At 50.7% G+C, this 26,559-nt stretch overlaps 6 protein-coding genes across 6 annotated transcripts; 3 read left to right on the forward strand and 3 right to left on the reverse strand.

The window, feature by feature from the left end:
* Nucleotides 1–2,446: 2,446 nt before the first annotated feature.
* On the forward strand, nt 2,447–3,820 carry MRS44_013628 (uncharacterized protein; the record flags this gene model as incomplete). Its single annotated transcript, XM_065617095.1, has 1 exon — nt 2,447–3,820. The coding sequence occupies one exon, from the start codon at nt 2,447–2,449 to the stop codon at nt 3,818–3,820; it is 1,374 nt and encodes a 457-aa protein (XP_065473167.1).
* An 888-nt stretch (nt 3,821–4,708) lies between these two features.
* Nucleotides 4,709–5,979, reverse strand: MRS44_013629 (uncharacterized protein; the record flags this gene model as incomplete). The annotated part of the gene is made up of 2 exons (XM_065617096.1): nt 4,709–4,717; nt 4,801–5,979. 2 exons carry the CDS (start codon nt 5,977–5,979, stop codon nt 4,709–4,711), a joined length of 1,188 nt encoding a protein of 395 aa, XP_065473168.1.
* A 4,010-nt stretch (nt 5,980–9,989) lies between these two features.
* Nucleotides 9,990–11,081, reverse strand: MRS44_013630 (uncharacterized protein; the record flags this gene model as incomplete). Its single annotated transcript, XM_046281487.2, has 2 exons — nt 9,990–10,707; nt 10,765–11,081. The coding sequence occupies 2 exons, from the start codon at nt 11,079–11,081 to the stop codon at nt 9,990–9,992; spliced, it is 1,035 nt and encodes a 344-aa protein (XP_046128745.2).
* A 477-nt stretch (nt 11,082–11,558) lies between these two features.
* MRS44_013631 (uncharacterized protein) lies at nt 11,559–18,110 on the forward strand (the record flags this gene model as incomplete). Its single annotated transcript, XM_065617097.1, has 8 exons — nt 11,559–11,941; nt 12,070–12,140; nt 12,204–13,066; nt 13,152–14,579; nt 14,642–15,684; nt 15,843–16,849; nt 16,917–17,045; nt 17,095–18,110. 8 exons carry the CDS (start codon nt 11,559–11,561, stop codon nt 18,108–18,110), a joined length of 5,940 nt encoding a protein of 1,979 aa, XP_065473169.1.
* A 669-nt stretch (nt 18,111–18,779) lies between these two features.
* On the reverse strand, nt 18,780–20,022 carry MRS44_013632 (uncharacterized protein; the record flags this gene model as incomplete). The annotated part of the gene is made up of 3 exons (XM_065617098.1): nt 18,780–19,632; nt 19,780–19,887; nt 19,937–20,022. 3 exons carry the CDS (start codon nt 20,020–20,022, stop codon nt 18,780–18,782), a joined length of 1,047 nt encoding a protein of 348 aa, XP_065473170.1.
* Nucleotides 20,023–21,068: 1,046 nt separating this feature from the next.
* Nucleotides 21,069–22,772, forward strand: MRS44_013633 (uncharacterized protein; the record flags this gene model as incomplete). The annotated part of the gene is made up of 2 exons (XM_065617099.1): nt 21,069–22,328; nt 22,515–22,772. 2 exons carry the CDS (start codon nt 21,069–21,071, stop codon nt 22,770–22,772), a joined length of 1,518 nt encoding a protein of 505 aa, XP_065473171.1.
* Between the last annotated feature and the right edge of the window lie 3,787 nt (nt 22,773–26,559).

Consider the following 26,559-nt stretch of genomic DNA (forward strand, 5'->3'; position numbering starts at 1 on the left):
TGGCGTGTTTGCTAGTATTTAGGAAGTAAGTGAATTCCTCTGAGGCGGATGAGATGGCTGTGGTTGCTGACCCTTGCGTGTTTGCTGGTGTAGTGGGTATATGGACGCCTCTAAGATAGACGAGAAGACGATTACTAACCTTTATGTATTTGCTGGTGTAGTAGGTGAATGAATTCCTCTAAGATAGACGAGGTAGCGATAGCTATTAACTTTAGTATATTTCTTATTGGGAATTGATATACGGGCATGACATTTTGGCTACACGGGCATGACTCTTACACGGGCATGACTTTTGTAACATCTGATTCGCTAGATTTCCGTCGACCCATAGATACATCCCCGCAAAGGCGGTGAAGCCAGCTTCGCTAACAAAATCTCCCTTTCAGTCGGGCCAGCCCCCTTGAACAAGTCTTGCACAGGCGTCAAAATAAGGTCTGGCTTTCCATACGGAACAAGGCCAACTCTATTACGCCCTCGAAGGCAGCTATCTACACCTCTACTTCCTAACTGTTATACAAGAAAGAGCCTCCTCGTCGCTCTCTACCATCTCCCACTGAACCCTTCGCCTCCAGATGCTTGGTTGCGTCCTCCGTCCGCTGGCACGTATCCCTGTAGTTCTTCCACTTCGCAGAGAAGCTGACTGTGGTCTATCCGTAAGCAGTGGCGGGCTGAACCTGGCTGGTCGGGTCTGTCGCTGTCGTTTTCGATGATGTGATTGATCGCTCGGGCTAGGCCTTCGGGTTCGGCGTCTTCAATTGCTCTCTAAGCTATGAAAAGGCTCAGATTGGGACATGATGAAGGTTCTTATCGTCAAAGGCTGGGAGGCTAGCAATGGATAGCTCATTATCAGATGGAGAGCGCCCGTCAGCCACTAGGGGTTGAAAACTGGAGGTACACATTAGAGCTGTCGGCAGAACCGAGATGTGCTAACAAAAGAGGGTCCTATCCAATCAGATGTTACAAAAGTCATGCCCGTGTAAGAGTCATGCCCGTGTAGCCAAAATGTCATGCCCGTATATCAATTCCCTTCTTATTATATAGGTAGTAAGTAGATAATACTATGATAGATAAGATGGCAATAATTATTAATCTTAGCATGCCTGCTAGTATAGCATATAAGTAGATGCCTCTAAGATAGATAAGATAATAATAGTTATTAACTTTGGTATATTTCTTATTATATAGATAATAAGTAGACGCTACTATGATAGATAAGATAGCGGTAATTGCTAACCTTAGCGTATCTATTAGTATTTAGGAAATAAGTAAATACCTCGAGGTAGATAGGATAGCTATGATTATTAACTTTAGTGTATTTATTAGTGCAGTGGGTATATAAATGCCTCTGAGATATATGAGATAGCGATAATTACTAACCTTAGCGTGCCTGCTAGTATAGTATATAAGTAGATGCCTCTGAGATATATGAGATGGCGATGGTTATTAACTTTAGTATGTTTTCTATTATATAGATGGTAAGTAGACGATGCTATAATAGACGAGATGGCGATGATTACTGACCTTAGTATATTTACTAGTGTAGGTAGTAAGTAGACGTCTATAATATAGTTTCCTCTTTCCTATTTATTTAACCCTTCTTTATAGATAACTTGGATATATAATGGTGATAGCGAATTCGCTAAGGAATTTTTTAGAGTATTAATAGAGAATACTTCTAATAATACTATCTCCTCTGACTCTATTGCTAGCTATTTATATTCCCTCTTATTGCGTAAGTGGCTTTAGAACTATGACTAAAACTATACCTAATATAAGCGGCTGTAAATAAAGGAGAATTTTTAACTAAAAGGGTTATTTTTATAGGTAATCTTAATAAATTAACACTCGTTAAGAAGTAGCTTTAAGGGGAAGACTACCTTATGCTCTTATATTACTAGGGCATTTTAATAAAAGAAGAAAAGAAGCGCTTTTATATTATCCTAAAAAACTACTAAGATTATTTATAGGGTTTTAGCTATAATAAGCTGCCTAGGATATTTTAAGATATAATTTAGGTAACTTAACCACTTAGGAAGTAATATCTAGATTAATACCCTTTATATTATTTAAGGGCTTAATAGCGATTAGAATAGTAAAGTAAGGATAATAGAAGATATATTTACTTATGCCTATTATATTATTACTATAAGCTTAGCGTGTAGCTAGGGAGATAGCTTCTTAATGCTAAATTTAGATTCCTTAGGTATTAGATTATAAGATATTCTAAGCATATTGACTTATAACTGCGACTTTAATAAAAATATAGATAAGGAGCCCCTTATATAGCGAGCTTAGGTATTATAAGAATAGGTGCTATCTTAGCGAATTATTTATTTTACTATAATATAACGTACTTGATAAGTGAGTGGATCAAACAAGTGAGTGGATCAAAAATCCCTCATCCTCCACCCTCTCTACTTGATCAATTGATTCTTCACCACCAAGCATGTCACAGACAAATTATGAGGCAAGAATCCTTCTGGCACTTCATGCCTATCAAAATAACCCCAATCTAGGTCTCAAACGCGCTGCAAAGACCTATAAAGTTGGTTATGGTACACTATGGCGCCGACACAATGGCATTCAGTCTCAGCGCGATACCACCCCCAAATCACGCAAATTATCCGATCTAGAGGAACTGATCATAGTTCAGTTCATTCTCGACCTAGATTCGCGAGGGTTTCCCCCGCGACTACGTGGTGTGGAAGAAATGGCCAACCGACTGCTCGCTGACCGCGACGCGCCACCCGTCGGCAAGCGCTGGGCTTCCAACTTCGTCAAGCGACACGATGAGCTCAAGACGCGGTTTTTTCGTAGATACGACTACCAGAGGGCCAAATGCGAAGATCCAGCCGAGATTCGAAAGTGGTTCAAGCTCGTGGAGAACACAATCGCCAAATACGGTATCGACCTGGCCGATATCTACAACTTCGATGAGGTTGGCTTTATGATGGGCGTCATTGCAAACGGAATGGTCGTCACAGGCACAGAAAGGCGTGAAAGACCGAAATTAGTGCAGCCTGGAAGCCGGGAATGGATTACTGTCATCCAGGCCATCAATGCGGAAGGCTGGGCGATCCCACCGTTCATCATAGGTGCGGGCCAGTATCACCTCGCCAACTGGTACCGAGACAGCAACCTCCCGGACGATTGGGCCATTGCAACGTCTCCCAATGGCTGGACCGATAATGAGCTGGGTCTGGAGTGGCTGAAGCACTTTGACCGGTACACCAAGACGCGATCGGTTGGCCGCTATCGTCTTTTGATCCTCGACGGCCACGAAAGTCACCACTCTCTCGAGTTTGAGAAATATTGCCAGGCAAACAAGATTGTTACGCTCTTTATGCCGCCTCATTCGTCTCATCTGCTTCAGCCCCTTGATGTCGGGTACTTTAGCCTGCTCAAGAGGGCATATGGTCGAGAAATCGAGCATCTAATGCGATGCTCTATAACCCACGTTTCCAAGACCGAGTTCTTTCCAGCATTTTATGCAGCATTTCAGGCCACCATGACAGAGAAAAACATCAAGGCAGCTTTTAGAGGGGCTGGCATTATTCCTCTTGATCCGGAAAGTGTGATTTCGAAGCTTGATGTGCAGCTACGGACGCCGACGCCGGCTGAGGAGGAGGCCGGGCTCTCTACTACTTGGGTTTCAAAGACGCCAAAGACGGTCCTTGAAGCCGAATCTCAATCTGAATACCTCGATAGACGAATCAGAAGGCATCATAGTAGCTCGCCAGAGTCAATACTGGAAGCATTAAAGTCGCTTTCCAAGGGAACAAAGGCAACTATGCATGAGCTTGCCTTGTTGAGGGCCTAGGTCCGCGATCTTCAGCAGGCAAATGAGACACTAAGCCGGCGGCGGAGGGCAAAACGGAGGCGACTACAGAAAGGAGGAGTAATGACAGTGGGGGAAGCAAGGGAAGCAATTGATCAGATGAATGTGGATGGGCAGGTAGAGGGGGAATCGTCGAGACGTGGTGGTCAAGGAGGGTCGGGGCGACTGAGGGAAAGGCGCTGTGGAGGATGCGGCAAGACGGGGCATAATGCAAGAACATGTCAGATAGTTGTTGCAATGTCTGAAGAAGAGTATAGCGACTAGTTTTAATTGATTAGATGATTTGTTGTGTTTTTATAGAATTTTCAATTGAGAAGGGTGAGGATTTTTGATCCACTCACTTGTTTGATCCACTCACTTATCAAGTACGTTATATATAACGTACATGATAAGCGAGCGACGCGGACAAGCGAGCGACGCGCTTTTACTACGCTCTTAACTAGAAATCACCATAAAAACACAACAAATTAATTAATCAATTAAAACTACCCACTGTACTCTTCCCCAGACGTCTCAATCACGACCTGACACGTTCTTACATTATGCCCGGGCTTACCGCACACTCCACAGCGCCGAACCCCCGGTCCGACCGACCTTCCTCGACCACCACTTCTCGACGATTCCGCCACTACCTGCGCATCAACATCCCTCTGATCAATTGCTTGCCTTCCTTCCTCTACTGTCATTACCCCTCCTCTTTGTAGTCGGGTCCTTTTTGCCCTCCGCCGCCGGCTTAATATCTCATTTGCCTGTCGAAGGTCTTGGACCTCAGCCCTTAATAAGGCATTCTCATGCATTATTGCCGTAGTTCCCTTAGCAAGTGACTTAAGAGCTCCTAGAATCGACTCTGGGGAGCTACTTTGATGCCTTCTAATTCGTCTATTGAGGTATTCAGACTGAGATTGGGCCTCGAGGACAGTCTTTGGGGTCTTTGAGACCCAAGGGGTCGAGGGGCTAGCTACCTCCTCGGCAGGCGTTGGCGTCCGTAGCTGCACATCAAGCTTTGAGACCACACTTTCTGGGTCAAGAGGAACAAGCCCAGCCCCTCTAAAGGCTGACTTGACATTTCTTTCTGTCATGGTGGCCTGATGTGCGGCATAAAAGGCCGGGAAGAACTCGGTCTTTGAAACGTGGGTTATAGAGCATCTGATCAGACGCTCAATTTCCCGACCATAAGCCTGCTTGAGCAGGTTAAAGTACCCGACATCAAGGGGCTGAAGCAGATGAGACGAATGAGGCGGCATACAAAGCGTGATGATCTTGTTTTCCTCGCAATATCTCTCAAAGTCGACGGAGTGGTGACTTTCGTGGCCATCTAGGATCAGAAGACGATAGGAACCAATTGATCGATTGCTTGTACACCGGTTGAAGTGCTTTAGCCACTCGAGACCGATCTCGTTATCGGTCCAGCCATTTTGGGTCGTTGCAATAGCCCAATCGCCTGGGAGGTTGCTGTCTCGGTACCAATTGGCGAGGTGATATTGGCCCGCACCGATAATAAACGGCTGGATCGCCCAGCCGGCCGCGTTAATCGCCTGAATGACCGTAATCCATTCCCGGCTTCCAGGCTGCACTGATTTCGGTCGTCCACGCCTTTCTGTACCTGTAACAACCATTCCGCTTGCAATCATGCCCATAAGAAAGCCAGTCTCGTCAAAGTTCCAGATATCATCTGATCGGATGCCGTACTTCGCGATTGTATTCGCCACAAGCCGAAACCAGTTGCGAATAACGGTTGGATCTTCGCATTTAGCTCTCTGGTAGTCGTATTTGCGAAAAAAACGCGTCTTGACCTCTTCGTGTCGCCTGACGAAGTTATGAGCCCAGCGCTTGCCGACGGGTGACGCGTCGCGGTCGGCAAGCAGTCGGTTGGCCATTTCTTCCACAGCACGCAATCGGGGAGGAAATCCTCGCGAATCTAGGTCGAGAATCAACTGAACTATAATCTGTTCCTCTAGATCAGATAGTCGGCGTGAGTTAGGGATAATATCGCCTCGAGATTGAATGCCATCCTGCCGGCGACGTAATCTTGCCTCAGAGATCTTATAGATCCTTGCAGTAGGTTTAATACGTAGGTTTGGGTTATTTTGAAGGGCCTGAAGGGCAAGAAGGGTTCTAGCCTCAATATTTGGGTCTGACATATTTTATGGTTGATAAATCAATTGATTAAGTGAAGGTTAGGTATAAGGAGGAAAAGCGCGTCGCTCGCTTGTCCGCGTCGCTCGCTTATCATGTACGTTATTAGGAGTATAAGATAGGAGTTTAATGCGAATAGTTTATTAAACTAGAATTATAAGTCTATAGTTAATAGTTATATATATAATAAAATCTAATATAGCTCTAGGCCATTTAGGAGGTAGTATTTTATCCTTAATCTTAACTTCCCTTATTGACTTAGCTAATCTAGGTATTAGATTATTATTAATTTTATTTAATTTTTATTTAAGAAGTATATAATATTTAACCTTATTTTTAAATCCGACTGGGATATTATGATTTATAGCCTAGTCGAGCGTATGCGACGTATATTATAGACCGAAGTGAGATATAGGATCATTAGTTACTTTCTTATTTCCCTTCTCCTATAGAAGCGGACTAACGAGGACAAGATAGCACTAATTAACTACGGAGATCAAACGGTGCCATTATAGTCCTAGATAGTATACCCCGGAGGCATTAATTTTATCTCAGATATAATGCAGAGACTTATAGTTTTGCGCTCTATAGATCTTAAGTTTACTAATAATAGGGATATATTAATTATTACCGTGAGGCGATTTAAAGATTGCTAGATAGGCTAAGACGGGAAATAATTTGCTATTTTTACTATATCTACTTTTGCCTTACTAAGAAAAGTAGGTTTTTTATGGTTTAATATAGCGGATAGGATTGAGTTTAAATATTATGTTATTATTGGTATAGATAAGGATTACTAGAAGGAAGACCCTTGGAAGACTTATTACTTCCTTCTTATTCGTGAGAGATAGGGTGGAGAAGGATTTGAAAGGCTTGGAGTTGGAAAGGTGGAAGCGCAGTATATCTCGAAGGCGAGTGATGCTAGTAAGCTTTGGTGAAATTGTGCTTCCTTCATGGTAGATATTTCCTACGAGAACAGAGAACGCCCTTGTAATGCCGGACATAAGTGGAAAGAGGCGAGCCAACAGAGGACGACGCCCTTGTAATGCCGAGTCACGGGGATGGGTATGAGCAACATCGACTGTCAGTCAGTTCCGAGCGCGTGCGACCCATACAGCCTGTATGAGCAACTGCCGCGGTGCACGTCGCTGGACGGCATTATGTTCCTGTCAAAGGCGCGAGAGAGGGACTTCGTAGGCAACAATGTGCCCGACAACATGGTTGCAGCGGAGGGGAGGCTGGAACGGTTGAGCGACGCAACGATCAGAGAAGCCGAGCTGTGGGGCTGGTCGGGATAAGAACTGATCAAGAAACGAGATAATAAGTGTTGGTAGAATATAGATGAAGGGGGATCACGAGGTGAAAACGCATTCATTCACAGAATTAAAGTTTGACGTTCAGGATGTGTGACTGGTGATCGATTTCGATTTCGGGTCGTCAGTATAAAGCTAGACGAGATGGCACGTGCTTGCCGCTAGCTACGGCAGGCTATAGGGGTCACTGTTGCAAAACCCCAAAAACCACCGGAAGAGAGACAAAATGGGTTAGCGAGATGGGCAACCCGACCCGCAGTACATTGCTACGTGTACCTCAGCATAGATTCTTGGATTTTTTTTCGCGTTACAGAGGACGTAATCAAAGCTGCGGGGTCGCTGCAGACCAGCAAAGCAGATTTCTATCTAGTCCTACAGACATCGGCCGCCACCATGACGGTCGAACTGGACAGCACCAACACTCAATTGTCCTCTTCCATCTCTTCCTCGTCCTCCTCCTCCTCCTCGTCCGATTTATTGAGCTGCTGCGCATCGAGTTAGTAGTGGAAATGTGTTGTTGAATTGCGCAGTGATGCTAGGTGTGATTAATAAAATCAAGGTTGTTATTATTATTGTCATGGTGAGAGCTCCCTAGGGGTTTATATCCCATGCGATTCCATCTAGGACTTTCAACTTTCAATCTAGGACTTTTTGATGTGACCCTGAAGTAAGGGGGAAGCTCCCAATTATTCCAACAAAATGTATATGACGACTTGATCACGCTCACAATCCAGAGCCGAGCAGCCTCAGCGATGGACAATATGCCCCCTTTGTCACAGCGGATGAAGTCGCTAGACCCATTTAAGCACGAGGTTGCTACGCTAGTCCGCTGCTGACCAGACGCGGGATTACTGCGGTAGTCCTCTGCTGCCTCACTGTCCCGCTCCTCATTCCAAGTTTGGGGGGACGTTAAGATAAAGACCGTACACAATGGTCATGGCTAGGACGTAGAGTCGAGACTTTAAACCCCAAATTTCAACCAGATACCATCATATAGCGAAAAACATTAGGCCCTTAAAGTCGATGCCATATATGTATGTTTTTTTTTCTTTATGGGCGTCGACATTTATATATTTCTAGCCCCATTAGGGTAGGGACTGGGTGACGGCTTTCCTTATTTCTGGAATAGGCGCGCTTTCGATCAGGACAATGGCAAAACTAAAGTTATTTGGTGAACTGGTTTTGGAAGAATTAATTTAGCTTGTCGGGACCAAGTTCTAGATATCGCGTTTTGCGCATCAATATGGTGGCAAATGGTTTGCAAACCGACTACTATTATGGACCTGATGCTGCGAACCTGTCAATTGGACTGGCAGAAGGCCACCGCGCGGGCCCGCTGCTAGTCCGCGGTACATATCTCATGCTTATATGAAGTACTTGGATGACTAAGGAGCTGAGCGCCTAAGCCCAAAAGAAATTGACACAGGGTTTTGCAATAGTGACCCCTATCGCCCACCGTAGCTAGCAACGATTGGGAGCCCATAGGTTCGCTAGGTTCGCGGTACCCGCGAAATTTTAAATCCGCGGGTACCGCGAACCTATGGGCTCCCGCAACGATTAGCCGTCTTAGTCACCCCTTTCCCTCTTTTCGTTTATGTTGTGTGAGACGCAAGGCGTTGCAGAAAAAGATATATGGCATGACGATGGGTTTGGTCAGGCGCCGAGGCACGAGGTTTAAGGGTCAAAACTTTTGATTGGAAGAAGTCAGGTGATTTTAAGGCCCGGAAAAAGATGGCGGCATAAAACAGGAGACGCAACCCGCAAGCGTGTTGCCCAGAAGAGCCTTGAGGAGCGAAATTGAAGCTAGAATTTAAACATGGAAAGGTATTTTTAGTAGATGATTAGAAGTTATATATATATATCGATGCAACCCCAACGGAAGACTCGCTTTTTGCTACTTTCAGTCACCGTGTCAATGATGTTAGGCTGAAACGTGCGGCAGGTCTTTGTGAAACATGCCCCTAAAACTCTAAAACGAGCCTGGTATCTTAAGATGGACCCCGCCCCTCCCCAAAAGCTTATGATTAGAGAATTTGCGTTCAGTTCAATTGACTATTGTCACAATTATAGAGCTCATATACCGTCACATATCGCAAACATGACCACGTGCCCAGTTCGGTTCCAGTTCCTTTGCGACAAGGTGGCCGAGGGCTTAAATTTCAATCATCCGGTCCCAGAGAGCCTAATCACCCCCCTATGCAAAGCTCGCGAAGAATCATCCTTTCATGACCGTTTCCGGCGTGCGATATTGGCTTTCATGAAAGAGCACGAAGCCGCTTGTCGCGCGGCGTCCAATCCTTTTTGCGTCAATTGCGGATCGCCCATCACAACTGTTCTGCAGACACCAATGTCCTATCTTCACAAAGCGAGCGATCCCCACGTAGCGGTCGTCGTCAGTGGCGTGTGTGGGAAGGTCGAATGCGAAATCAAGACACGGCAGGCCATCCAAGGGGAGATGCTTGAGGCTGGGGCAGGGTACGAGTCGGAGGTTGCAGGCACGTATTGCGCGGTATGTGGAACGAGGGAACAGATCAAAAGGTGCGGTCGGTGCAAGGCGGTGGGATACTGTGGAAAGGATCACCAGAGAGTGGATTGGAAGAGGCACAAGAGAGTGTGTGTACATCAAGACGCGGAAACAGCAGGGGAGAGTCAGACTGCATAGTTGGGTTACATCTTTGAATCGTGGGAAATGCATGAGGACTTTAGTACAAATGCAACTGCCTAGTCTTCGTGAGAATACTTCTTCGGGGGATGGCGATTGCGATGCGACCTAGTCCCACCGTCTGGGCCCGGGAAGGAGCCAAAGTGATGGAGGACTCGTCAGCGTCGGCCATGGTCGATGGAGACGGGGGATTGGTAGACGGATTTGCGCTCTCTTCTGCAATCGATAGACGAGAGCGATCCTCTATGGCTTGTGGGGGTTGACTCTCGTAGGAAGGCCCTGCAGCGCTGGCGCTCTCGTCGCCTCGTCGCCTTTTTGAAGGGGTGGACGGAGTGGCTCGGCCCTCCCAGCGAACAGACCGTTTTGAAGTCGGGGTAGAGGACGGCGTCGGCGCGGCCGTGGGTACGGGGGCCGGTCTCGGGAGGTAGGCCAAGTCGAGGACACGGAGGGCCAGCTGGTTGGTGTCGGTGGTGCGACCAGCAATCTTGGCCGTGATGCTCAAGAGAGCCCCTGCCGTAGGCGTCTTAACTCTATGCCAACGCTTCGTGATTTCCAAGAAGCAGGCCACGGAGAATGCCACCGGTGCGGACTTTGAAGAGTCGTAGACGGATGTTTCGACGGTAAAGCGGCGAGGCTCGGACAGGTCACCGGTCCTGTCGCCGGTAGACGGCACCGACCCGATAACGGTCACCATGGGGCACCACTGCCCCGGTAGGTGTCGGCGGTACTCGTCGAAGTTGGACACATCACCAGGGTGTCTGGGAAGATCAGATCAGATCAGTAAGAGCGAGATCAGGCGGCAAACTCGGACGAACCTCATCAGGCTGAGGGCCTGGACACTAATCTGCAGGACGCCATTAGGGGACTGGGCCGCGGAGAAGCGGCCATCGGCGTAGAAAAACGTATTAGGGGTGTATAGCTCCCGCTCTTCTCGTGTCAGATAAGCGTGGATGTGGGTGTGAATGGGGTCAATGTCAACGTGTGAGCCGCAGAAGCCGTCCTCCTCGAAGATGTTGATGTCGGTCTGGATCTCGACGTAGTTGGGAGCGTTTTCCCGAGTCGGATCGTCCGTGATGGCGTCAACAAAGTCGCGCAGATGGATAGTATTCGAGAAGGTCGTTGGTCGAGACATGGCGAAGATAGACGGAAGTACAGAAACGGGTGAGAAGATGCAGGAACGGGGCCGCCAGAAGGAAGTCATATAGGAACTCAACCCATATTAGCTACACACCACCACTTCTGTTGCGTGCCAGATGCTGTAACGGATGTGGTGTCAGGAAGAAACTCTATTGCCCTCCCTCGATCCATTCGCGGAGCGGGAGAGAAAAGCTACCGCTGAAACCATCGAAAGACATCACCATCGTTTCAAGGCGGTCAAGCCGACTCCCACGGTCATGGGTAGACTGGATTCCAAGGAGCCGCCCGTGGCAGAAGATGTAGCATCGGTTGGATGGAGGTGTGGAGGATGGGATCCGAGTTTCTGCAAGGGCAGGGCCCATGGGCTAGCAGTCGGGCGAGAAGACGGGGGCTATTTAGCTGGAAGCTGTGACGTGATATGCACATTACCGAGGAAGGTCTGGACAGGAAGAGCTACTGAAGTCGATTCGTTATGGACAGAGAGAACTTAGACGAGCTGAACCTCCGGCGGGATATGCGTAACCGGGAGAACGTGGCGCTCTTTGGTCTGGGAATCCGTACGTCGGCGGACATCTTCGAGGCCGCAGAGCGGCAGTTGGAAGAGGCCAGATCATGGAAAGCGCCGCCGCGGGCAGGACCGGCAGACACTTCGGCGCTGGCAAGTCTGGGTATCCGGACGTCGGTCGACATGTGGGAGGCGACGCAAAAGCAGCAGGAAGAAGCGAGGGAGAAGAAGAGCTCTCACCAACAGCGGGGTCGGAAATCGAGGGAGTCTGGCAGCGTCAAGAGGCAGCCAAGGAGCCTAGAAGGCAGACCGGGAAACAACCAGCCCGCAGGGCCTGGAGCATTATTCCGGTCCGTTCAGATCGACGGAGGCAGCAGGGTGCTGTCAGCCCCCCGGCCGTCGGTGGGTAGTCTGGCGGGGCCGGCCAGCGAGGAGGAAGCGCATAATCAGCCGAATACGGCGACATTCGCGGGACCAGATTTCCGTCCATCGGCGGAAATGCTGGAGGCTGGGCGAAGGTCTCTGGTCGCAGGCCTGGGGCTTCGGACGGTGGCTGATATTTTCGAGGAGTCGAGAAACGAAATTTCCGGCAACGGAGACGGACGAGGACAGTGGAGTCGTTCAGCCAAGTCGCCACCGGCGGGGTGGAGGACGCGGCGGAGGACGGTGCCCCTCCTGCGGGGCCGAGTGGGCGGCCGGGAAGGAAGCGAGCTGGTTCTGGCCGCTCTGATGATCAGCCAGCACCAAAGCGCAAGAGGGCCGCGGCCCACCGAGAGAGGGACGAGGAAGAACAGGCGCGGGATCTCGCCAGCGTCTTAGGGGCGCTCGACGAAGAGTTTGCGGAGAAGGAGCGGCTCTCGTACGGACAGGAATGGTGTGCGCCTGTGCCCCACGAGAGGAAGGTAAAGACGGCCCAGGACTTTTACAAGGCGTTTCATGAGACGAGGACGTTACCGATCCTCACCTGCATGTTCTGCTACCGTAAGTACAGCAGGGCAGAGCTGGAGGATGTTGAGTGGGACTGGTGGATGGCAAGTCCTGTCGAGAAGCGTGATGGATCACCATTCAAGTGCCTCCGGTGCTTCCCTGTGGGGGAGAAGATTCATGGGTGTGCGGATTGCGTGAGACAACTGAGGAGAGGCGCCTTGTCTCCAGCCGCACAGCTGCACACCAAGCTAGGATGCGAGCACATGTTTCCCGAGGAGCTGAAGGACCTTACGCCGGTCGAGGAGAAGCTCATCGCGCTCAACTCGTGTTATGGCTTCATCACCAAGCACAGCATCGCAGACGGGCACCGGCAGGGCACCAAATATCCGAGGCACGTCAAGGGGCATATCACTGTATTCCCAAACAACGTACAGGAGCTCGTGACGAAGGTGCTGCCGCATCCGCTGCTGAAGGTCATGGACGAGATCCATGTGTCATGGCAGGGGCCGGAGAAGCCAGAGCCGAGTGATCTGGCCGTGCTTCTCTCGGTCCGTCGCCGTGTTGTAGAGAACGCGCTGATGTGGCTGAAGGGAAACAATCAATCATTTGTATGTCGACATCAACATTGACAAGGCGGAGCTGGATAGCTGGGAGACCCCGTCGCATGGTGTGCCATCCCAGGTCTACGGTCGACTGGAACTGAACGAGCCTTCGGCAAGAGAAAAGACGCAAACTGCGCACATTGTCCCGCCGACGGAACGTGGACTTGACGATTTGGGTCCGGTAGACATCCGGGAAGTCATGGCATCACTGACCGAGGACCGGGGCATCCCTGGAAACGTGGCAGGGGATGGCGTGGCTTGCACGGAAGAAACTGGTAGTGGGCTTGACAGCAGCCGCGATGTTATGCACGAAATCGGCTCGTCCGGCATGTTCGGCTTGGATTGCCAGCCAGACATCGCGGACGTGGAAAAGCTGCGGTATCTTGTGGATTCCATCGGCGAAACGGTTGCTGGACAGGCGACGTGCAGAGCCGCCTGGAGAGGGTCGGGCGAAGGGCGGCACGGGCGCGCTGCTGAGCCGTATATCGTCGTTTCCCGGGGCCAGGACTTTGCAGATTCCTTTGACACGTGGTTTTTGGCAAAAGCATTCCCTACTCTGTTTCCGCTCGGTAGGGGCGGTCCTCGGCAGGCCGAGGAATGCGTCATAGGTGCAGAAGGGGGGTCATTTTGTGCTGTCGACGCGGAAGTCGTTGCGCAGCAGTTGGTGTCGTCCCGGAATATGACCCTGGAGGCTTGGGCCAAGCTGGTACTACAGCGTCACGGCGGCCGCTTTGCAGCGCATCCCGTGCTTGCCTTTCTTGTCTTCAATATCGGGGTCCGGTCTAGAAATCGTCGCGTAAGCATGGCAAGCGTGAGGACGAGCGACTTCCCCGAGGTAGAGCGCACCATACAGGCGCTGACGGCGTCAAGATTTGAAAGAGCGAGGGTCGAACTGGAGGCCTTTGGGAAGACCACAGACCAAGGTGTCAATCGGCTACTCAGAAGCCTATCGCTGTACGGCTACCGTCAGCCCATGTCGAGGGAAAGCCGATTAACCATGCGGCGGAAGATCAAGTCCCTCATAATCCGGTACGGCATCCCCGCGATATGGTTCACACTCAATCCAAATGATATTACGAATCCGATCAAGATTAAGCTCGCCGCATACCGCAACCATGAGACTGGTGAAGCCGAGGAATTCTTGAGAAGCCTCGATCAGGTATACAAAAGGGTCCGACTCGCGATATCAGACCCCCTGAGCTCTGCCATCTTCTTCCATCGGGAGATCTCTATGTTCTTCAAGCACTACCTCAGGATCGGGGAGGACTCGATCTTTGGCCGCGTCAGTCAGTACTACGGGGTGGTGGAGACGAATGAGAGGGGTGCGCTCCATCTCCACGGCCTCCTCTGGCTTCAGGGAAACATAAACCTGAGCTCCCTCATGAGCGATGTTCGGAGCGAGAATCAAGCTGCATACCGGGACCGGGTGATCGAGTACATAGACACCGTCTTTACGGAGGTGGGTTGGCCTGACGATCTGGAGTGGGGATGTCGATGAATAGGTGCTGACATGTGCAGTAGGACCTCGACGCAGAAGCATCTGAAGCAATGCGGGCGGGCAGGTCAGTCTCTGCCGAGATATCGTCGTTGCTGGACAACATGGCCCAGTTCGAAGCATCGTTCGAGGAGGAAGCGAACTTCTGCGCCGGCGCAACCCAGGTCCACACGCATAGCCCTACATGCGTGAAATACGCCATGGGGAGGCACAAGAGGCAGAATCCCTGCAGGTTCGGGGCGCCTTGGCCACTGGTCGAGAAGACCTGCTTCACGGAGGACGGGCTACTGAAGATTCGGCGCGGCCACAGCCTGGTGAATCGCTGGAACAAGGCGATGGCGGTGGGATTGAGACACAACCACGACATATCCTTTATCGTGACGAAATGCAAGGGTCTGGCTCTGGTTTATTACGTGACCAACTATGCCACCAAAGTGGAGGATCCGGTGTGGAAGCGTGTGGTAGCGGCTAAGGAACTGTTTCGGCTCGTGGGCTACGGGACAACGACGGATCAGCCGAATGAAGAGCCGCGCTCGACCGAGAGTGATGGCCGAGGGAACCGAACGCGGCAATTCCTCCTGCGCGTGGCCAACAGGATCTTCACGGAGCGGGCTTTGTCGCAGGTCGAGGTAGTGGCCCATTTTCAGGGGTATGGGGCAGAGTTTACAAGCAGCAACGCCTGGACGTTTCTCAACGTGTGCACTCTGTACTGGCACATATTTCGGCGGTGGCCGCTCCTGCGGCGTGCAGCCGGCGGGGAGAGCCTGAAGGAGCCAGTCGAAGAGACGGTCCTGCTAGGAGAAGACGGACAGAGGGTCTCGTTGTTGCAGGCATATCCACATCGCGGTCGGCTTCTAGAAGGCCTAGCTCTTTACGACTACATGTCGGTGGTCAGGCTGAAGCGGAAAGGGCAAGGTGCTGCTTGGGGTGAGATCGAACTCGACAGCTCCTGGCCGCTGTCAAGATCGTGGGTTCAGGTGCTGCGGCGGCCAGGGCAGCATGCAACCCTCTGCTTCGACGGATACCTGGGCATGGATTTCACTGAGGAGGATGGCTCTTACCACAGGAGGTATGAGACGCACCCCCATAGCGACGAGAGTGCAGAGCAGAGAGCTGACGGGGAGGTGTCCCTGGCTTCAGAGCAGCAGTGCAACATCTTGCCCTCTTCGTCCCATGGCAGGCGTTCTTGTGCGAGACGTCCGGCGAAATAAACAGCATTTGGGACAGAAAAAGAGCACGTTTACCCAAGCGCGTCTCGTGGCTAGTGGACAACGTCCAATTGCTGCGGTGGTCGGCCGAGGACGTGGCGCAGGATGCCGAACAATGGGCGGCATTGTCCGGTGAGCTCGAACCCGTCATTGACGCAGCTGAATCAGGCGGTGCCGAAAGGGACCACGCACAAAGCGCAGCCTACCAGTCAGGTACAGTCGGGACGGCGACACGCCTGATAGACGTAATGAGAAACGCGATATCCGCTAACGAGATTACGGCCGGCTCGAAGGAGATCTCTGCAATGGTAGAGCAAATGTACCGCTTCCAGGCGGCCGCTCTAGAGTCGGGGGACGACCTCTATAGTACGGTCTTCCCCGAGGCCGAAGCAAGGACCGTCAGTATCCTAGGAGGGGCCATCTCAGGAGCGGAAACCCCAGGGCAGGAGCAGTTAAGATCTATCAAGGCGCAGCAGGCCGGTCTCTCCCGCGAGCGGGAGAAGGCGATCCAGGGAATGCAGAGCGGGTCAAACGGCCGCGGCCGAGAAGACGGCTCTACAGCGGAAGGCGATTGCACATGGCCATCGCGGGACGCGGAACCGTCAACGAGAATCCGGTTCGGCCCGTCCACATCGTTTTGTGAAGTGGGGAGGCTGGTGGCCGATTCCTTGACGCTCAACCGAAGGCAGAGCCTCGCCCTCTGGCTGATCTGCCGCCAACTTGACCAAGTTCGCCGGGACGAGAGCGGCACCGCCCAGCTCTGCTTATTCGTCGGAGGCGAAGGTGGCACTGGGAAGTCACGCGTCATCGCGGCTGTCGCCGAACTGTTCGCCTGCACGGCACAATCCCATCGCCTGCTGGTGACGGCGACGTCTGGCACAGCAGCCGCGAACGTCAACGGAATCACCATCCATTCCGCCTGCAAGTTCTCCAAAGACACCAGAGCCAGCCGGGGCGGAGACCCAGACGGTTTCACGTCGTCCGGCTCCGCATCGACGGGCGGACCAAGATGGACTGGCAGGAGAAGTACGTGCTGATCATAGACGAGGTTAGCATGTTGGGTGTGCGGACACTCTACGCTGTCAACGAACAGCTCTGCAGACTCCGGGAGTCGAGCCGGGACTTTGGCGGGATCCCGGTGGTTCTATTTTGCGGAGATTTCCATCAGTTTCGTCCAGTCCAGGAGAGGTCGATTCTCCTCCCCAGCTCTACCATTCCGTGGGTGGAAGATCACGGTTTCGGTCCGGAACAGAGACGCCAACACGACGTAGCCCACGCCCTGTGGGGGAAATTCACCACGGTTATAATGCTGAACGAGCAAGTCCGTGCCGCGGATGATCCAAGGCTACGCCGGCTGCTAACGCGCATTCGACAAGGAGTGCAGGACCAGTCGGACGTGAACTATCTCAACAGCACCTGCTACCAGGAAGGCAGGCGGATCCCGTGGGAGTCGGACATCACGGTGGTGACGCCGCTGAACAGGAATCGGTGGAACCTGAACATGGAGGCGACGCTCGCTTTCCAGGGGAAATGGCAGGTCCCGCTCCGCATCTTCGTTTCGGAACACAAGTGGAAGGATGGCGAGCCGACGGAGGAGGAAGCCTTGGTGATGTTGGGCCACGGGGATGACAGCGCCATCCCTGTGCCTGCCGTCTTCATGTTCGTGCCGGGTATGCCCGTTGTGGTGAACCAGAACACTCACCAAGGTCTGAAACTGGTCAACGGCGCCGCCTATACGGCGATAGATGTCGTCCCTGACAGGGCACGACCGGGCTATCGGATCAATAAAAATACCATTCTCCACTTCGGTCCACCAGCGGGCATCGTGCTGGCCTCGGAGACGACGAGGAACTTCCGTTTCGTCGGCATGCCGCCTGGCACCATCCTGCTCACGCCAATCAGCACCAAAATAGAGTGCCAGAGAAAGCGGCCATGGCAACAGCATGATGTCTCCCGCAGGGGGCTGCCATGCGCAGCTGCGTTTGCGTGTACCGATTACAAGGTGCAGGCGAGGACGCTAGACCGGGTGGTTCTGGAGCTGCGGGGGACGAGGACGACCAATGCCGGCGGCCAGGCGGTTCCGAGTACATGCGACCCATACAGCCTATACGTGCAGCTGTCCCGGTGCAGGTCGCTGGACGGCATCATGCTCCTGTCCAAGGCGAGAGAGCGTGACTTCGTAGGCAACACGGTGCCTGAGGAAATGACGCAGGCTGAGCAGAGGCTGGAACAGTTGAGTGAAGAGACAATTAGGGCAGCGGAATCGTCTTGGGACTGGTCGGGATGAGGTTGAAGAGGGAAAAAAAAAAAAAAAAGAGTTTGACGTCGCGAACTAATAATGAAACGCGACTCAGACGCCGACTTGACACGACGGCACGTGATTGCCATGCCGGGCTATGATTGGTGGGCGGGTGAATAAGTCATAAGTCACGCTGCAAGTCACGCGTCAAATTAGACCGCCCAATGACAAGCCTTCAATCACGTGGTTTTTGTCTGGTGGTTTTTGGCTGGGCCCCTCTTTTCCCCCGCGCCCGTCCTCTAAGAGCCTTTCGTTCCTCAAGGCACTAGTGGGTTGCTGCACGTGTTGAGAAGAGGGCGCGGTTTTAAGTGGTCGGCTCCGGGTGGGTGGATGAAGAGACTTGGCCAATAGGGCGCGTGTGTGTGTTACCTTTATTTTGCGTAGCCAATAAGACGTACGCAGCGGGCTTTGAGGAGAAGGCACCATTTTGAGTGGCACGATTTGAAGAGCTTAATGCGGAACTAAGAGACGTAGCCAATAGGGTGAGGGTCAATAATTGAGACAGGGATCAGGGGACTGAGACTAGCAGAGATCAATCAGTTGCAATACCAAAGAGGGAAAATTGTCAATTTGAGTATAAGAAGCTGCCATGCCAAGATGTCCTGGTGTTGAGACCGTTGGACTTTTATCACTCGCATTGGTGTTGAAACCGCACCCTTATTGAGACTTGGCCTCTTCGCAGTCTTCAGTCTTGTAGAATTTCAGCCCAAAGCTGAACATGAATGTTAGCGAGTCACCGTAATGCTTCTTGATGAACTTGAGTTCGTCGGCGTCGAAATACGAGTCAGCTAGCTGCCCCTCCGGGCGGTCATCGTTAGGGTAGTCCCGACCAATATCGCTATCGTCGCTGTCGTCGCTGTCGTCGCCGTCACTGCCGGCCAGGATGGCCCGGAGGATAATATGACCCTCTTCGCGATCGTCTTCCTTGTTGATGTTGAGACCGTGGCTCGCTAGAAACCTGAATTCGCCGCCCCAGTGTTTCTTGAGCAACTGCTTTTCCTCGGTCGAAAGAGGACCTACCTCCGCCTGCTGCAGGGCTTTGCTGGCATGCGATGCCTCCCATTTCTCCCGCTCACTGTCGGCCCATCGCACGTTGATCCAGTACATTGCCGACGGATCAAACGGAGTAGTGCCAACCCGAGGCCCAACCGGTGGACCGCTCAACCTCACCTGTAAGAATTTGCCGCGGGGCTCAAAGTAGGCAACGGTCCTACCCTGTTTATCGATGATGGTGCCTTTTGTGTTTTGCATACTAGGTCCCGTATGGATATCGTATTCGTCTAGAATCGGACTTCCAATGACATTACAGATGCCTGTGGGGACGTGAAGGACATCGCGCAGTCGTAGGATGCCGTGGGATCGTGGACCGGTAGCCCTCGGACTTCGTTTGACGGGAAGTTCGACCGTGCCGATCCCCACAACCGGCGTTTGGATCCCTCCCATCAAGTGGCCGACCATGGAGTTAAGAGGTGTGTAGTCGGCGCCGAACCACGACCGATCCTTGGCGGCACTAAAATTCGATTAGATGTCAACTAAAGCTTCACTTCGACTTCGGCTTGGCCACTACGAGGGATAGAATAGAGCGGACCGGTAGACGGACAACGTGTATATATGACTTGTACGTGATGATATTGCGAGCATGCGGGATGATACGTACTGGACGTTGGAATTATTGGACCAGATCCATGAAGGGCATGGAAGAGATCCGGCCATGGTTGATGATCCGTTGCTTCGCGCGTTGACGATCCGCTCTTGATTGGCAAATCTATGGCGACCGTAGAACGCAAACAGGAAATCTAGGCAGCCTAGCGGACGAGTATCGGCGATATGGAGATGAGATGACTAGACGGATGGAGGGAGAGTGTTCTGGCGGATCGTAAACGATGGTGGAAGTTCGCATGACGGAGCTCGTGAGCTAAAAATAGCTGACGTCATGGCGTCATGGCCTGAAGGGACCGGTCAAATCTCGGTACGGGACAACCTCGGCTTAAAATCAGCCAAGCTGAAATCACGAAACAAGACTTGCTTCACCGAAACCTTCAACGTCAATACAATGAATATATATTTTCAACGTTGATACTATTAATTTTCCTGTTCAAATTCGTTCCTTAAGGCCCTTTTGGATAAACCGCGAAGCGGTTTGGCTCTCCTGTAAAATATAAGGACAAGAGCAATAATGCTATCACAACCCGAGTTCCACGTGCATTTCACGTGCATTTCACGTGTCTCTTAACAAGAAACCCTCAAAAAGAAGACTCCTTTACACTTAATCTCAGAGAGCGAATGAGAGAGAGTTCACTTGTGCGCATTGGCAAATGAGGAAGAGAAGATTGGCACCTCTGGGGGCATTCGGATGGGGTTAATCCGGACCAACAAGAGGTGCGGTTGCGCTTCCGAATCGGGTAATCGCTTAATGCGGTAATTTTGCAAGGGGGGCCAAATTTTGGGGGGAAATCCCAGAGCTTAAGAAGACCTTTCGTACCGAAAGGCATTTGGGGGTGAAAATCCCAGAGCTTAAGAAGACCTTTCGTACCGAAAGGCATTCTGCTCGCGTCTCCCAAAGGCCCCACATTCTTCCTCATCCGCTGGTTGGTCTCGCCTCTCTTAATTCTGTGAGACAGGCCTGCTTGAAGGCCAATTTCTCCAAGTGTTCAGCATCCTATCTTCAGCAGCTGAAGCATGGTTTGCCAGCTTGAGGCTGTTTGGTGTTAGTATCGCCAGGTTTGCCCGCTAAATGCCGTAAGAACTCGTTAAATTCGCGCTTTTTTGAGTTCAACCGTCGGTCTTGGCGCATTACTTCCCGGATGATCACTTCCTCATATAGTTAGTATGTGGAAGTGATCATTCGAGGGGTAATATCAGAAGATCAGATGTTCCCCCCGGCCAGGATTTTTGCAGTTTCTCTTTCATCCGATCTGAAGCTATCACCACCGCGTTTTTCACACGATGCCGCCGCTTGATGAGGTTGATCCTAATGCCGGCTGGACTATGGCCTCAACACCAAGAAACAAGCCCGGCCCAAAGCCCAAGCCTCTTGCAGAGCGGAAACCAAAGAGGATCCTGCCAATCCAACGCCCGGAAAGAAGCTATTCACAGGAGCAGAAGGCGGAAGTCCTCGTGTGGTTGATCCACGGCCATGTTATAAAGAAGGGTTGGAAAAGGAAGCCTACGGTTTATGATGCCTCGAGGCACTTCAAAATACCGGAAGGAACGATCCGTGGATGGCGACAAAAGCGTGAGTCTTTCCTCGAAGAATATCATCGGAAACTCTGCCCTAAGTGGCCAGGCCTCGAAGATCAAGTGTACCTCTCTTTCTTAGAGCGCCGCGCCCAAGGGAAAGTAGCTACGACCTCTTGGTTCCGCCGGAAGGCACAGGCTATTTACAAGGAGTTATACCCGGACCAAAGCTCCTATTTCCCTTTCTCCACCGGTTGGTGGCGGGGCTTCCTTCGGCGTCACAACATCGTAAAGCGACGAGTGACAAAGCAGTCAACCAAGAGGCCAGAGGATTATATCGACGTCGTGAATAGGTTCTTACGATTCATCAGGCGCATCTCTACATTACGATTCCAATCTCGGGCCATCACGATGATCTTGAACTCGCCAAAACGCCGGTTTTATCGGCGCCTAATACTCAACCTAGACGAGACCCCAATACCATTTGAGTATCTCGATGGCTTCACTTGGGAAATACGCGGCGCAAAATCAGTCTCCGGGAAATGCGACCGCAGCGGGTGGAATAAACGGCAGGCCACCTTGATTCTTTATATATTCGCAGATGGCGAATTCAGGCTTCGACCGACTATCATATTTCATGGTACCCCTACCGATGAAGGCGGCCAGAATTACGAGAAGGAGCAGCATCTTTATTCCCCTGACGTCGACGTAGAGTTCAATAAGACAGCATATAATAACGAGGAGCTTTTTTCTTCCTGGATTGACAACAAGCTTCTTCCCCTTACTAAGGATGAAGAAGAGGATATATTGCTCGTGATGGATGCAGCCACATTCCACAAGACTGAAGGGATCAAGAAGAAACTAAGGGATAACGGTATCTCCCTTGCACTTCTACCTTCCGGCTGTACGAGTCTTTTGCAACCCCTTGACACCGCTATCAACGCTCCTTTTAAGCGGTGGTTACAGGAGGCAACTGACGAGTATGTTGAGCAGATGGAAAGAGAGAAAGGGGAGGATTTCAAGTGGTCAGTTAGTGATAAGAGAGTTATGGTTACTTATGTAGTTGCTTCTGCTTTAAAGCGTCTTAATGCACAGTCAGAGATGGTCAAAAAAGCGTTCTTGAACTGCGGAATAAGCATACGCTCTGACGGGACTGAGGACTGGCTGATCCGGATCAAGGATATACCTTCTGATCAGATTGACTTCACTGGGTAGGAAGAAGCCGAGGAAGTCATCGTCAAAGACGAGGACCCCGTGGATCCCCTATGTGACGACGAGGAATTCCTCGTTGCCGACGATGACGAGCTTCTTCTGCGTACACGATATCACGAAGAAGTCGTCAAGCAGCTGCAAGAGCGGCTGCGGAAGAGGGGCCTCAAGGTATCAGGGAAGAAGGCAGATCTGATCCAACGACTGCGAGATGATGATGACTCGCAAAATCCTCGAGAAGGAGATACGATATATATTAGCTAACTAGACTAGAAGAATCAGCGCCTTCAGAAGTCTTATTGACCTTATTATCTTGCCAAAAGAAGGCTATTCCCTCTTGCCATTCGCGTTCCTTTCTTAACCTCCAGTCCATCTTCCTCCACCTCTTTCCTTTGCCTTCTACCTTACAGACATAATTCCCCTGCCTCATGACATCGTCAACAGGCTTCCTACTGCGCACCCTTACCCAGCCGTAATGAGAGCCTGATTTTACTAGGGAAATGGCCTCTTCTTCACCCGGTGAGGAAGGGAGTCGGTACTCAAGGCGGTAGGTCTGTCCGACCTCGAAGCAGGCTGCGGTCTCAAAGTCATATGTGACATCTAATTAGTTAGCCTCGCATAGCCTTATCATGATCTTCAACACCAAAAACACACATATGATGTCTATGAAGCCGGCGGCAGCCATCTTCGTTATCACGATGTCGGGGGGCAGCTTCAATGCAAGGTGGAGGTTGGAAGTGGGAACAAGCCCCTACCTATTTTTAGTGCGGAATCAGTTCTGCCGCCCATCCCCGCCCTCTGTGTGGCTTGCCAAGAGACACTAGTTGAACTCAATTTTGTTCGAATTTCGTGAGTTCTTACGGTAGAGGTTGCGTCACCCCTTCTCTGATGAAGAGAGGGTTGCGGCCTAAGACCACTTAGTCAGCCCCCGGGTAATCGTAGGACTTCAAACTTTAATCTTGATCCTGAAGTCAAGGGGGAACTCTCAGTTCTTCCAACAGCCTCAGAGATGCACTCACCATGTTCGTCGTGAGCAATCCAAACTACAACAGTATATAGTATACACGCATTTGCACTTTCCTATGTAGCAATTACCTCAGGTATCAATACAACTTGGTTACACTCAATACCTTTGAGCACATTACCAGACGTGACAACGCTGTTGTTCAAACAACACGGCTAGTCTTCCTGCCAACATAAACCCAGCACGACCGGTTTATCCCTTGGGAAATACACGATCGTCACACCTATAGAAAACCTATAGGGAATCTTAAAAGAGAGGATTTATATGTTACGATTGGAACCGGGCGAGGCCTCTGATTGGCCGGCGCCGGCGGGTTACTTCCGTGATATACGGCGTAAAGCAGACCTGACCTCGATGGCTCGAGGTCATAGGCTAACCTTTTGGCCTAACGGCTTAGGTTTTGCTGCGGCTGTACACTGCCTTTGCAGGCGTAACATCATCCCCTCGACTGTGTTAAGGCTCCAGTCGGGTCACTACAGGGATATCTAAAAAATGAAATTGCACAATATGAATGGTACATTATTTCCCACCTAAATTAACCTCTGGTAGAAGTCCCAACAATATTTTGAGTTACAAATCGCGACATCACGCTGCTTACACCCCCGCTTGATTGATGCCTCCTTTTATTGCTGCTGGCCGGCCATACTCATGCTCCCGGCAGCTGTTATCCTCCCTGATGAAGCTTTGGTCGTCATATGCATTGAGGGTCTCGGCAGGTATTGATTGAGAGCCCATTGATAACTTTGGAATGATATGTATGATGTTTTTGTTGGGAATAATTGATGATGCATCGTCACGTTCCCCGCATGTGCCTATCATATGACAGGGGTGATGTGGGGCGGAATACCTTCTGGGGCCTCAACACAATGGAGGGGATAAGCAGTACCTAGAACTTAGATCATTGCCGAAGAGTGCTGAGTCTCTGGATCGTCTAATTAAGGCTACGAGAGAAGTCTGGGCTTTAATTAAAGGTAACTAAGGTGCTTGAAAACCTGATTATTTGAATGCTGAAGCAAATAAAGGCCGTGATTAATAATGACGATTAGTATACAGAATATTAAAATATATTATAATAAACTACACTCTATGGGCTGTAATTTTATATATCTTATGATATTATACGGCTTTCATTGCTTGCACAATAGCTGGTCGACGATGGCGGTGTGGATGGAGGTGGTTCGGGTGGATCCGGGTTTTGTTGGAACTAAATCTCCCCCCACTGTAACGGGATACTCAGTTGAGTGCTCGCCAGGGTGGGGATGCCCTTGTATGGAGTGGGGAAAGGAGACTTTGCTTTTTAGTGTTTATGAAAGTCGTCGTTCTAGTGGGGCTCGTTTAATTGTGGCACACGCTTATGGATACTCCGCTGCTTGTGCTCTCGGCTGACTCCGATCCCCACTCTTCATTCGTCAGCAGGTAAATTCTATGAATCAAATTGCTGACTTCCCCGCTTCTCTTCCACCTGCGTTAATATTTAATTCTTCTTCCATCTTGTTGACCTATGCCACTCTTCCCCTAAGGGCGCTGACTATGGTCAACGACAGACTGCAATCGGCAGCGGAACTAGCACTTCCAGCACCTGGGTCATCCTTGTCTTTTCACGTCTTTCCCCACCTCCCTTTCGAGCTCCGACTAAAGATCTGGCGCTACTCTTTTACGCCCCGTATCGTCGAGATCCACGCCCGCAGATCGCATTACGCCGATGACTTCCAACATGGAGGTGTGCCAAAATGGCAAAGCGGCTGTAACAATCCTGCCGCGCTGTCTGTAAATTCCGAGGCGAGGTCCGCCGCATTGGATTGTTATCCCGTCAAATTGCCCCTTGCGACTTTTGCGCCGTATGAGCATGCTGGCGATAGTATTAACGACTTGAATCGTGTGTTGTATATCAATCCTGCGGTTGATACCGTCGTTGTACTTGGCGATCTGGACTATCGCAGAATGTCACGCCTGCTATCGGACTTGAGTCTTCGTGATCCGAAGGGGAAGGGTCTGCAGAGATTGGCTGTCAGCGCCAGCTGGACATATCATCAAGGAGCTGGCGACACAATCAGAATGCTTGTTCAACATATGTTTCCTGAACTGATTGAGATGACCGTGTTTATGTATGCTGAAAGAGTACCCCCTGCCGATTGGGCTGGTGGAGTGTGCTCGCTGGAAGATTGCAGTGGGACGGACTACTACAAGCGGTATGCAATGGGAAGAGGCCAACAGATGAAGGATGGTGATAAATGGATGGTGATTGGGAAGAAAGAGTTAAGAGTGATGGAGCTCACTTTCAGGCATGGATGGTAGTTGGATATTTCTTCGATGGTTTGGTGATGAGTAAAATATGCTGACACCCTCACCGATGGTGGGGAGGGTGTAATACAGTCCGAAGGATGTATCTCTATGACATGATATTTCATACTAGTAACTCTGGCTATGTGCTGGCGCTCCATGGGGCGGTGCGTAAAATGACTGTGACCTATTTTCACCCTCTCTGTACTATGGCGACGTCATCAAGATAAAAGAGGTTGGAATAGTGGCTGGTCAAGTTGCTGTTTCTTGCGCCAGTTCTAGTCGCGGACTTTCATCAAAACACCTGCTACTCTCTTAGGACTTATAGAGCCTCAAGCGTGAATAATATGATGGAACTCTACTTGCCATCAGGTAGCTTCTCATAGTGGAGAGACGCCCGTTCAAACGAGGTATCGATCATTAACCCGTCTAACATCTTGACCCTGGACACAGCAACATAGCTGAGCCCTGTCTGGAAGTCCCGTTCAGATAGATCTGTCACCATCTTGTCCACCATGATGCTCTGTTACTTGGCTGCATAATTAATCACAGCTTGAAGGCCGGTACAGGGGGAACTATCAATATTGCCTAACCAGCCAAGACTAAAACACCGATTATAGTGGTTCATAAGGTTATCATTCCTGGTCGCCTCGAAGGAGAAGTAGGATTGTCCCTATCGTCGAACAACATCAGCCGTATCTCTCGTATCCCGTGGGAAGAAAAAGCGACAAGGAATCTCTTCTAAAT

This window comes from Fusarium solani (assembly GCF_023522795.1).
Source record: "Fusarium solani strain SB1 chromosome Unknown bctg00000009, whole genome shotgun sequence".
Taxonomy (NCBI): Eukaryota; Fungi; Ascomycota; class Sordariomycetes; order Hypocreales; family Nectriaceae; genus Fusarium; species Fusarium solani.